Here is a 13685-nt window from a genome sequence, read left to right on the forward strand (position 1 = left end):
CAACCAAGACCTATTCTGTGTATACCAAACAAAAAATAAATAAAATAAAAACAAAATATCTATCTATCTGCTATCTGTCTTTTTCTAAAGTCAGGGCCCCTTTCTGTCTGTCTGAAGACATCAAGAGAGGCCTGTTTCCCCTCAAAGTCATCCTCAATGCCCTCATCAGACAGTCCCTAACAAAAATAAAAAATCTCTGCCTATCTTTTGTTGGTTGATCAAGTTTACACCGACAACGCTGCACTCACATTTAAATTGTTCTCCAGACATTTTTTAAATCATAGAAAAATCAAAAACAACTTTCTAGTGTTTAATTTAATAATGTTAAAATATTATTCTCTCATAAACTGGACCAGACAGAACATAAAATGGACACATGAATGTGAAGTTTTCACATTTAAGGTTTAACTTAATAAGATACAAAATATAATTTTCTTATTATTTATTTTATCATCATATCATTGGCCCTCTTTTGCCATTTGCTTTAATATAACAACACTTATCTTATATACAACCTTTGTTTAAAATCCATTTACTTATTTGACTTTAGTTTAACGCAATACACTCGACTCAAAGCTTTATTGTTTGTCCAGATAATGTGATTTCCCAAATACAATTCAATCGCTTTAAAGTGATCACTTTTTTATAATCGAAATATTCTTACTCGTCACTTTGATATAAAAGGAGTTATGATCTGACACATGTCCATTCAACAGCTGCTCCTGCTCAGTTTAGTTAATCTTACATCAGGCTTCATTCATGGCATGAAAAGAACAGCCCAATAATAAACATTGTCCAGTCCACTAAGAGTTAACTTTTTGATTTCATGCACATTTTTGTTTTACAGCTATTTGTTTGTTTATACTGTATTATATTTATCCTTATACATACACACACACACACACACACACACACACACACACACACTTACACAGACATACACATATATTTTTTATCATTGGTTTTCATTCTACAATCATAATATTTATTAAGTGCCCTCTTTGTTTTTAATCATCAGATCTCTTCTGCCTCTTATATTGATGAAAATAGTCTAAATAGATTTTCTTTTATGTAAATTTCATACATACTCCTCATTAGTTATGCAGCAAAGGATCAACCTCTCTATCTGGATGGATATTTATAGGGCTCATATAACATACACTTCCATACGCAATCACACTTCAGTCATACTTCCCATACTTTCAAACACAGATACTCTCACAAACACAGAACATTTCACACTTTTACAAACACAAGGCCTTTATAAACACAGAGCTCTCAAAAAATATTATACTAAAAAAAAACTTATTACTTCTGCCCCTCCTTTTGCTCTCCTCTTTTTATCCCTCTCCTTTATTTCCATAAAAAACACTCATTATTTACAGTGGTTGATTGTAAATAATCTGTTAATTATTTTTATATTAAAACTCATGTACTCACAGAGGTCACATCCATTTTGGGTCTCTGTTCAAGACAATTTCTACATTGGTGCTAATTCTCCTTTACTCTCCCTATTAAAAATCACCTTAACATTTTTGACTGTATTTAATTTGTTCATAACTCCAGAAATGATCACTAATTCCCTGTGTTTCTATTATTAATCTTTTTAATTCGATTTCTTTTCTCCTCTCAGTTAGTCTCCTCTCAAATTCAGTAACATCTTATTTCCACATTATGATTTCTGTTTCAGGAGGAAAACTGAGACAAGGAAAAAAAAAGTATTGTTCTGTTTCTCTGTGCGTGCTCAAAGCCCTCCCTTTACAGCTCCCTATTCTCACTCTAGCAGCCCCTCCCTTCTCTCTTTCCCAGCACTCAGTCTCCAGCGTACTGTAAGAGAGAGAGAATGAAAAAATCAACAACTGTGCTCATTTATCCGAGTCTTATCAACTACACTTCTGGATAACATCCAACTAAATAAACAAAATATTTATTACTACTAATACTTATTTATATATTTATTATACTTATTTTTATTTCTTATCTCTTCCCCTTATATTTATTTATTATCTTTTATTTCTTTCTTTTTACTCTTTTTGTTATCCTCTTTATTTTCTTAACTTATATTTTCTCTTATTCTTTTATTTTATTATTTGCTTATGTTCCTTCTTTTATTGCTTATATGGGTTCACTTTATTTCTTCTCAAAACCAACTATTTGTTTATTCATGGTTTATGTTTGTTAGTATAATCTTATTTTGTGATTTACAAAACTTTTCTTAAAACATGGTTATACCTCACATACTACTTATACATACATCTTGGGTACAAAGTCTAAACTGGATAACATGATTATACATTACTTATTTCTTATACATACAGCATGGTCACAAGTGTTTAAACTAATGCATTCATTTTTCTAATTATTTGCTTTATCATGCATTATACTTTCATTTTTGATTACATATTTATTTCAACATGAGCAATACATTGCTTTCACATAAGTAATGCATCATTATCTATGTCTATATTAGCAATACACACTTAAGTTTTGCATTCTGCTTTATATCATGCATATCTATGTTTCCCTATCCAAGTCTGCCCTCTTAAAACAACGTTTTCCAATAATGTGCCACTTCAGATTTCAAGGAATATTCGCCTCCTTGACTGACGCTTTCAAATGTCCCTTGTATATATCTATCTCATCTCTATGGCCTGTTTTACAGAGTGTAGTTATGTGATCCACAAATAATTTAGGATCTATGTTCCTAACCGCAACATCCAACCAGTTAACAAATGGCCACTCCTGTTCTATTTCTCCTAAATTCACCACTTCAGTTAAGGTTCTCATTAACTCCTTCTTTTTGCAGTTAATTTTCTCTTCTGCCCTGCGTAATCTATGTACTCTGATTCTTTCCAAAAATGATCGCTGATTCCCTTTAACTCTATCAGCGCTCTTTCCAATTCTCTCTCCCACTCTTCAGATCTGCATTGATCTCTAACTTTACAAAACTCGCTTGTCTCTGCATTTTTCTCTAGTCTTGTTCACTGTAATGGAAAACTTTTTGCCTTTTCTTTATCTTTTTCCCAATTATTCTATTTTTTTTTTCTTCTGAATCTCCCCTTCCCCTCACTCACAGAGCTGTCCGTTCAGCTGACCACTGAGTGAGAGCAAGGCAGGGAGATATCAGAGAAGCAGGTGCCATTTTGCGTCTTTATACTTTTTCAACAATTGTTTTATTCAATTCACTGTTTCAATTAGTTTTCCACTTTTGCTCTCATTTAGCATTTCCTGCTTAGTGCACCTGATTCTCAGTATTATTCTGCCTTTGCACACAATACATCATCAACCTTGCAATCATGCATTTGAATAAACACAAGAACAGCGCAATTAAAGCACACATGCACCAACAACATAGTTAGTCGTGCACATTATTCATTATCTCAAACATGCACATAGTTCAACAATTCCCCGTTTTCTGCACAGTCCGGGTTCCGTCAAACACTGCAATAAATAACTTAATCTAACACCTGGAGGAATTTTGCGCGAATTTTCACTTCTCCACCCGTGTTAGGATTTTCACCTGTACAGGATTTTCAGCCACTCTTCTGGCAAAACCTTGAATAAATGCACCTAACCGGGAATTTTCACGCGCGTCGCTTCTCGACTCACCCCCAGGCTTTTTCTACCTTCTTCAAATAAACTTTCTTAAACTCTCTTTAAACAATCCCACCCCCCTATTTTTGAAATCTGGAACTCTCCTCTATTTTAGCCAATTAGTTCAAATTATTCTATGTCCGGACTGGCTAAAGTCTTAGGGAAGCCACTTACCGGGACTCGCTACCACAGATCACACAAAAACACCTTAAGCAAAGATGCTTACCTCAGTTTCTGGCGCCGGTGTTTCTGTGCGATTCGTGCAAGCCGTCCCACCAGCGACCTCTGCCCCCTTGACCTCAATGCCAGCCCCACGTTGGGCGCCAAAGATATGTCGTGGAATATCGAGATGAATCTCTCTAAGTTGTAAGTAAACTCTTAGAGTCTTGAGTTCCAGATGCCAAAACTGTAGTTTATTGAACACCAACAAACATGAGACCGGCCAGCTGTCTGTTCTGACTGTCTTAGTCCAAAACCTCCTCTTCTATACAGTTTGTTATCTGGCATTACCTCATTTCTGTGCCCCTTTGTTATTTTTGTAACCAATGGATACTATTTGCCACCATTATCTCACAGAGCCTTTTGATATCTTTTTACTGGTAGAAACTTGGCTTTAGTCTATCTTCAAGGTCCTTAGTCTCATTATTTTGTTACAGCTGGGTGCTCTTTGTGGCCTTTGCAGCATCAACACTTTTAGTAACCTCATATGCTCTCTCCTGGGTCACACAAAGGCCAGGAAACTCATATAAGTATTTTGATATATAAGAAACATACTAGAATATTGAAAAATATACTATAGAACCACAATATAGCGACCATGAGGAGGTTACCTCATGTGACTCTACCCTCCCTAGCAAACTGGCCAATTTGGTTGCTTAGGAGACTTGGCTGGAGTCACTCAGCACGCCCTGGATTCGAACTCACGAGCCACGACTCCAGGGGTGGTAGTCGCTGAGCTACCCAGGTCCCCAAAAAAACAGCTTCTTAAATTACACCCAAAGGGCCAGAAAAGAGAGACAAACTTTTTCATGAAAGAACAGAATCTGTTGGTCTATAAGTCTGCTGCAAGGCATTTCATATACAAAAATAAAAAAATCTATGGCATGATAAATTATTGAAGACGACTATCAGTTTCTTCATGGTTGGTTTTCTCAGTAACCATGGCAAGGCCACATGCATTATTAACATGTACAGGAACACTGGTGGTGAAGCGGACGGTAACTCTCTCCATGGGAAATCATGGAACAAAATTGGAGCTAATCATTCTCTGCTACCAGTGAAACCTGGGGATTAAAACTGTCTTTTCTTTGAACAATGTAACACATTGTTTTCCCAATGGAGGGGACTTTGTTGACACCGGGGGATGGAAAGAGGCAGAAGAGGGTGAGGTTTCGAGTGGCCTCAGGGAATAGCGGGCGGGTTTTGAAAGAGATGTTTAAGGATGAAGGGCCATCAGATTCCCTGGATTCAGACTGCACCAGCAGTTCTGATGCAGACCGGGCCAGCACCCCATCCAACACCAGTGGCGAGTTTAACAGCCTCCTGTGTAGATATTTGGTGTCTGAGCTGGACGACAGTGGAAGTGAACCTGACAATTTGCTTGTGTTTGCAGGAGGGAGAGACAAGGACAGAGTGTTGAGTACCAGACGAGTGAATATCCTCAGTAAAAATGGGACAGTTCGAGGAGTCAAGCACAAAGTCAGTGCTGGCCAAATTCTCTTTGATAACTTGGCTAAAAACAATGGGGTAAGTGAGGGGAAGAGTTTAAGTGTCAGTTCTTACATCATCACAACCTTAAAATAATGTCAAAAATCTCCAAGCCTATGATGAAAGTTTGGGGCGGACTTGTTTATTTTTCATTTTAATGGGAGCCAAACCTTATCAGTGTTTATTTAATATTGACAAGTCACCATAAATCCTGCCAAACCAAAAGCTAATATTTCGTTTTTTATTATTTATTTGCATACCCAGCGGCTCAAATACTTCCAAGAATTGCTTTTTTATAGTGTCCTTAAATGTTCAGACCCCCTTTCACAGCCTCTATTGGTTACAGAGCCTGTCCTCTCAGGCTGTCCCACTGAGCAAGATCACTGTACAATTAAAGATTAATGATGCATTTCTTTAAGTGTTTTGGCTACGCTAATCATCTTAATATATTCTCAGGATCTCCGTGCATGAGAAAAAGTTGCTGAAAGCATTTGTCTGATATCAGATGTTATTCTATTCCCGTTTTAACAGCGGGCAAATGGGAATTAGATTGACTTTCACAAAAACAATGGTTTAATACTTAAAGTGAATACTTTGTCATCACTTACAAATAATGGGCATCAAGACAGATGTGAACACTGTGTAGATTTTAAATGAGATCATGCATAAGTTCAAAAATCAGCTCTTTATGCAAGGAAAATTTAGAGGGGCAATTATTTCATTAATATCTTTCAGGGATTTTTAGTATACATTTCCATAAAAAAAAAAAAAATCGCTTACAGCACCTTTAATCAGTTCTTGATAAGATTGTGATGCTTTCCAGATGAAACTCTTAAACAGACATCTCTGAGATGTACATGTGCTATTTTGGTATATTGTATTATATCACATTATCAAATGGCATCTCCAAACATTTGGTGATCGAAACCAAAGTTCGGGAGTTGCATGACTGCACGTTCAGGCCTAAAGTCTTGCATACCTCTATCCAGCAACAATTTGTCTGGCCACCTTTTTTATTTAATTTTTTTCAAGCTCTTGTAGTATGTATTATCTCTCATCAAGGAATCCAGAGGGGTACTTGAAGTGTGGGTCATGCGTTCAAAACCCATCATTGTTGACAGCAAGCAAAACCAGTTGGATAATTTACTGTTATCTCAAGATTATATGAACACGCAAACTGAAATAATGCTATAACTAACTTCCCTTTTCTTAGGCCTTTTAGCAGTTACTTTTAACCAACTGATTTCAAGGTCATTTAAGTGAGTGTATGACATCAGCTCCTCTCTAGCGGAGTAACCACAGGTGTAGTTCTTTGTTAACTATGGACAGGTTCCACTTACACTGTTGGCCAAAAGTTTGGAATAATGTTCAGATTTTGATGTTTCGGAAGGAAATTGGTACTTTACTTCACCAAAGTGGCATTCAACTGATCACAAAGTATAGTCAGGACATTACTGATGTAAAAATCAGCACCATCACTATTTGAAAAAAGTAATTTTTAATCAAATCTAAACAGGCCTCATTTCCAGCAGCCATCACTCCAACACCTTATACTTGAGTAATCATGCTAAATTGATAATTTGGTACTAGAAAATAACCATTATATCAAACACAGTTGAAAACTATCAAAGCTAATTGGTTCATTCAATTATGTTTATCATTGTCTTTGTGTTTGTTCTTGAGTTCCCACAGTACGCAATAGACTGGCATGTCTTAAGGTCTTCCGGTCAATATTATGCCAAAAATGGCAAAAAAGAAACAGATTTCCCTAGAAACTCGTCAATCAATCATTGTTTTGAGGAATGAAAAAAAAACCTGAATATTTAATTCAAAGGTGTACACTACAGTCTTTAAAGACAAAGGACAACTGGCTCTAACAAGGACAGAAAGAGATGTGGAAGGTCAGATGTACAACTAAACAAGAGGATAAGTACATCAGAGTCTCTAGTTTGAGAAATAGATCCCTCACATGTCCTCAGCTGACAGCTTCATTGAATTCTACCTGCTCAACACCAGTTTCATCTACAACAGTAAAGAGAAGACTCAGGGATGCAGGCCTTATGGGAAGAACTGCAAAGAAAAGCCACTTATGAAACAGAAAAACAAAAAGAAAAGTTTAGAGTGGGCAAAGAAACACAGACATTGGACAACAGATCATTGGAAAAGAGTTTTATGGATCTTAAACCCGTTGAGCTTTTGTGGGATCAGATGGACTGTAAGGTGCGTAAGAAGAGCTGACAAGACAGCCACATCTATGGCAAGTGCTACAGGAAGTGTGGGTGAAATATCTGAGTATCTGGACAAACTGACAGTTAGATTTTTTTCAAATTGCAATTGTAATTGTTCATGTTATTAATGCCCTGACTGTACATTGTAATCAGCTGAATGCCCTTTGGCTGCCAGTGTACATGTGAAAACCAAAAACAACAGATCTATAAATTAATTAATATAGCCCCGCAAATGTGTTTTAGTGAAATGTTTTGCTTGGAAAGTGTGCATGTACGCCTACTAATTGTCTAATTATAATAAATGTCACTTGGTTAGATATTTTGTTATAATGAAATAAAATTCAAACATTTCAAATGTAGAAATTCTATCTGAAGCCACTGTTTGTTACAGGTGTATCAGACAGCTATAGTTCCTTACGTCTCACTTCTTATTGAGTGAAGAGTCTATTTTAGTTCTTCGCTAAGAAAAACCTTCATGCTTCGTGAGACTTGCTCCTCTAAGGGCGAGAGAACAAAATCAATAACTGCTGCCATATCTTACCTGCAAAAGCTGCTGCAAACCATTTGTTAAAACACAGACTTAGACATCTAAAATATAGTTTTATTTAGTCTGTGTATAAAAAGGGAACAACTTGAAGCCTCTTTTATTATATATGAGGCTGTATTGTTAATAGCAGCAGATGAAATGTGTCATAATTAGTTTCAGTACTTTGAATCAGTCTGTCTCGTTTCTAATACCAGACTGCATTTTCTTTGTCCCTCTCAGCCAGAAATGACTCTAGAGTTTGGGCGAATTGTAATCTACACCACCAGTTTTCGGGTGGTAAGGACTACATTCGAGCGATGTGAGCTAGTCCGAAAGATCTTCCAGAACCACAGGGTGAAGTTCATAGAGAAGAACATTGCCTTGGACAGTGAGTATGGGAAGGAACTGGAAACACGCTGTAAACGAGTGGGTGAATCTCCCTCACTACCTGTGGTATTCATCGATGGACACTACCTAGGGGTCAGTGGTCAAACTATTGATCCATTTGGCTTAGTTTAGTAAAATAAAATAAACATATGTAAGAAAAAGATCTGATAATGTTTTAAAATTGATCCAATATGGAACATAAATGTCATTACTGTTATGAGCTGAAATCGACACAACGTCACTGTAAAGATCAGAACAATGATGCACAGTATAATAACAATGCTTGGGTGTCTTTACACATATATTTGAAATATGAATCATGAAAGCTCTTGTTTTGTACACTTCAGGGTGCAGAGAAAATACTTGAAATGAATGAGTTAGGGGAGCTTCAGGACCTCCTAAACAAAATTGAGGTAAATGTTAAATTTTGAGACTAAGATAAAGCGATAGCTTACCTAATAAAGATATTGACCTAAGAAAGATATTGATCAGGCAGCTCAAGTCAAAATTGGTTTATTGATAAATTCTTTTTTTTTTATTGATAATTCTGTAAAGGACAACAGGCATTCTTGTGAGACTAAAATGTTTATTATTATGTAAAAGGAACATTTATATATATATATTTAGTCTACACACATACAGTATATCATATAAATAAGTAATTAAAGGAATGTTCCAGCTTCAATACAAGTTAAGCTCAATGGACAGAATTTGTGGTATAATACTGATTACCACAAAACATAATTTTGACAGATTCTGGGTTCCAGTGAGGCACTTACAATGGAAATGAATCGGGCCAATCTGTAAACATGAAAATATGAACTATATCAAAAGCTAGCTAAAGAAATAAACAATATGCATGTTAACATGATTTTAGTAAAGGAACAGAAGACTTAACGTTTGTGCTTTTATTCAATTATAAGCTTAAAACTTCTACCTTTAAACCCTCCATAAATTCACCCCATTCACTTGTGCCTCACTGGAACCTCGATTTTTGCTTTTTTTGTGTGTGGTAATCAACATTAAGCCACAAATGCTGTCGATTAAACTTAACTTAATGGTCAACAGAATTTGTGGCATAATGTCGACTAACACAAAAATAATTATATTTATATAGATATAAAAAGAAGCAATGGAAGTTAATGGGGCCTGTAAATAAATTATAAAATACTCACTGTTTCAAAAGTATATCTACAAGACGTGAATATTATATGGCTTTACATTATTTTTGTAAGATAAAATTTACCAGAGTTACTGCTTTTACCAGATTACAGGGGATTATGTCATCATAATATTGAATATAATTTATATAGGGTTAGTAAGCTTTTTTTTATCTCACTAATATTATGTTAACATGTATAATGTTTACGTTTTGTGGCTGCACTTTTAAAACAGTGTGTATTTTAACATTGATGGATTGGCCCCATTCACTTCCATTGTAAGTGCCTCACTGGAACCCAGATTTTTAAATTTTTTATTTTTATAAAAGAGCAACAATTTGGAATTAGTCAACATCATGCCTTAAATGCTGTCGATTGATCTTAACTTGTACTGAACCCTGAACATTCTTATAATATGATAGTTGCATTCTGAAACTCACATAACCATATTCATTTTACAATTGTTATGAATTATTATTGCATTTTAATAGTGTATTCAGTTTGGGAGGGGATTGCATAAATTCACTTTACTGTACCTGAGAAATATGTACAGATGAAACACAATTTCATAAACAATAGTAAATGTCAATTATTTACAGACATCATCAACATAAGTCAACTGAATTTGTATTATTTTGTATTTTTATATGCTTTAATTTGTCAAAGAACCTGTGATAAATTATTATCTGTGCAGTGATATATTTATTTATAAAAAAAACATCTCCATTCTGCTGTGAAAGTTGCTGAATGAACCATGAATAATCCATTAGGACTCTGTCATCTAGACAATAAATGTTACAACTACACAATAACATTTTTAATTCGGTGTATGAACCAGTTTACATCTGTTATGTCTTAAAGGGCAACTGCACACAGTACAATTGTCTCATTCAAATTCACTCACAGGCTTTTATCTGTTTCTCCCCATAGAGGGTACAGCAACCCGACAGTTGCCAGACGTGTGGGGGATTCGCCTTTGTCCCGTGCCCTATGTGCCATGGCAGCAAAATGTCTGTGTTTCGCAACTGCTTTACAGACTCATTCAAAGCCCTAAAGTGCACAGCATGCAACGAGAATGGTCTTCAGCCCTGCTCCAGTTGTTCTCACCGTTCTCTTCAAGTGCCTGCAACCCCATCCCAGCATCTCTAAACCCAGAAGCCATGTAAAGAACTACAGAGATGCAGAATGAACAGCTATTTGTGAATAAACTGTTTTTAGAAAATGTTATGAGTCCACAAATATAGTTTATACCATATTTGTAATTTAATAATGGATTTTATTACAACATAGGCTTTTTGTCATATGCCAACAGGTGCCAAAGATAAATATCTGGAAACATTAAACATTCCAACAGCATGGACAGTGTCTGACACTGTAAATAATAGAGCAATTAAAGGTGCACTCAGTCATTTTTTTCCTCATTAAAAAAGTTGAACTCCTAAAGACATGAATTGTAATTTTGCATTATATGTAAAAAACCATGAGCACTCATATTAAAATAAAGACTCCAGCTATATCAGTTACTTATAAAAGCTGTTTTATTCTTCATGGAGAGTCCACACATGGGGGCTGCCATGTTAGAATCACATGACCAGCCGAATACTACTCACCTAATCTCAGTAACAACCCTGTTATATATATATTTTTTTTAGTATTTTTTTATTTCCTCCACAATTTGGAATGCCCAATTCCCAATGCGCTCTAAGTCCTCGTGTCTGAGTGGTGGAGGAAGAATGTCAGTTGCCTCCGTCTCTGAGATGGTCAACCTGCACATCTTATCATGTGGCTTGTGGAGCGCGTTACCGCGGAAACATAGCGGGTGTGGAGGCCTCTCGTTATTCTCCGTGGCATCCACCCACAACTCACCACGTGCCCCACCGAGAGCGAGAACCACATTATAGCGACCACAAGGAGGTTGCCCCATGTGACTCTACCCTCCCTAGCAACCGGGCCAATTTGGTTGCTCAGGAGACCTGGCTGGAATCACTCTGCACGCCCTGGATTCAAACTCATGACACCACTAAAATAATCATGGCTGACTGTGAATACTTAAATTCTACAATGGCTTCTGAAACTGAAAACTTGCTGCATTCAAGCTGCTAAGTGTCAATGTAAGTCCAAAAGGACACAAAGACAAAGGTTACTGAGTGCACCTTTATGTAAATTAACTACTGTAGGGGCTCAGAGAGGGATACCATATTTCCATGCTCTATGATCCCAGCATTAGCCAAAATTCAAAGCATTACCTATTAAATATTAAAGTGGGTGGTGCCATTTCCATCTGAGGTGATTCAATTGACTGTACAAAAAAAGGGATCAAAGAAAAAGCCCACAACAAGTGACGTGTGTCATTATTTGCCAGTAAATCAGGGATTTTTACGTTCAAATGTAATTATTCAAGCCTATTCAGGAATCAAATTACCTGGCATTGAAAGAAGATGACCTAATGTAGCCTATGTATACTGTACATCTGTAATCTGCAATTCACCCACGATCTCACGCTGACCTTATCTAGGGTTCATTCAAAAGTAAACAAACAGATTGCATTTAAAAAATAAATAAAAAAATAAAAAGAGACAACAATGCCACAATAATGCATTTCAATGATATTTTATACGGAGTAATCACTAGTGATACTTGAGGTTGGAAGTAATTCTTAGTTCTGGTCTGGAAGTGTGTCTCTGTGCTTTCATAGCCCTGTACAATGCTGCTTGAATGAAAGTCTACAAGGCGGCATTGTAAAGAGGCTCAAAGCTCAGAGTAAAGCAGAGTTCACCTTTTCTGTGCATGCTTGATTGTGGTGGCTAATGAAGGGACAGAGGGAAAACAATGACTGGGTCTTAAAACCTAGTATGCAGCCTAGCTTGACAGCATTTTTGGCCATCATGATGGTATGTAGGTTTGAAGACACAGCCATTGCACATTAAGGTCAGTAAATTGACATATTAAACATACAGTACGCAAAAGCGACTGAATTAATAAAGGCGGAGGACGTGCACATAAAGATATTGCCGATGGCGCCCCCTATTGCTTCGTTTGCTGTGAAAAACACCAAGCCTGGCAATAACAATAAGACAAATTCACACGAATATCAAGCATCGACAATCGATAACATACAATTCAAACATACATGCATGCAAACATAGGCTATTTTACAAATGAACTCAAATATATATATATATATTTAAGAATTTAGGTAACATCCTATTATGCATTTCTCATATTTTGCAAACACAAAAGCACAGTGCCAAATTCCTCACATCTTACTGGCAAAAAGCAAATTACAAAACAGGCACAGTGTAGAAATTCGACAGATTTCAGGGAGCCTCAGCTAAATCTATGATTTATTGTGATATCAAATCAATATCTATTTCCCTGCAATATGTCAAATTAATATTAGCCATCTCGTTTAAAAAAAAATAATAATAATAAAAAAAATATATATATACATATACATACACACACACACATACTGCACCTTTACCCTCAAATGCGAGATTCACAGTAGTCGAATGTGGAAATCCGTTGGAGAAGAGCGGTGTCTCTACCTTTCTTCATGAGGATCACCATCACAGATGCGCCACACGTTTCTTATGTCCCTCAATGGCTGTCTCAAACCGAGCGCGCAGCTGACCTCTAACGTTCCGAACGCGCCAGTGATGCCCAGAAATACGGTCTAGGTAGGGAGCTCACTAGTATTCGAGACACAGCTTGTGTATAAAGTCCCTTCAGCTTCAGATGCATTCTGTACACTGCAAGCCGAGATCCCAATTGCCATTGATTACATTGAAAACAGATTCTACGGTATGTGCTGCTAAATGTATTGTACACTGCTAGCTCCCATAGTATTTTCTTAATGGAAAACATCTGAGCCAATCGAAAACAAAGGATTACTGATAAGTCAGTTGACCAACACACACACTGCTGGGTAGATTACTTCTGAATTTTAACTGGGTACTGATTACAAATTACATGACAAATTTGGAATCAGCAATCATTTTTAGGGTAATCTAATAGGATTACTTTTGGATTACATTCAACAATGTTTATATTTGATGTCACTTGCATTTGAGTAGTATAATC

The 13685-nt window shown here is 36.3% G+C and overlaps 1 protein-coding gene across 1 annotated transcript; it reads left to right on the forward strand.

The window, feature by feature from the left end:
- The first annotated feature begins 4929 nt into the window (after window positions 1-4929).
- Window positions 4930-12269, forward strand: LOC127660242 (glutaredoxin domain-containing cysteine-rich protein 1-like). Its single transcript, XM_052150374.1, has 4 exons — window positions 4930-5344; window positions 8300-8535; window positions 8790-8855; window positions 10533-12269. The coding sequence occupies exons 1-4, from the start codon at window positions 4930-4932 to the stop codon at window positions 10749-10751; spliced, it is 936 nt and encodes a 311-aa protein (XP_052006334.1). The 3' UTR covers window positions 10752-12269.
- The last annotated feature ends 1416 nt before the right edge of the window (window positions 12270-13685 follow it).

This window comes from Xyrauchen texanus, chromosome 19 (assembly GCF_025860055.1).
Source record: "Xyrauchen texanus isolate HMW12.3.18 chromosome 19, RBS_HiC_50CHRs, whole genome shotgun sequence".
NCBI classification, from domain to species: Eukaryota; Metazoa; Chordata; class Actinopteri; order Cypriniformes; family Catostomidae; genus Xyrauchen; species Xyrauchen texanus.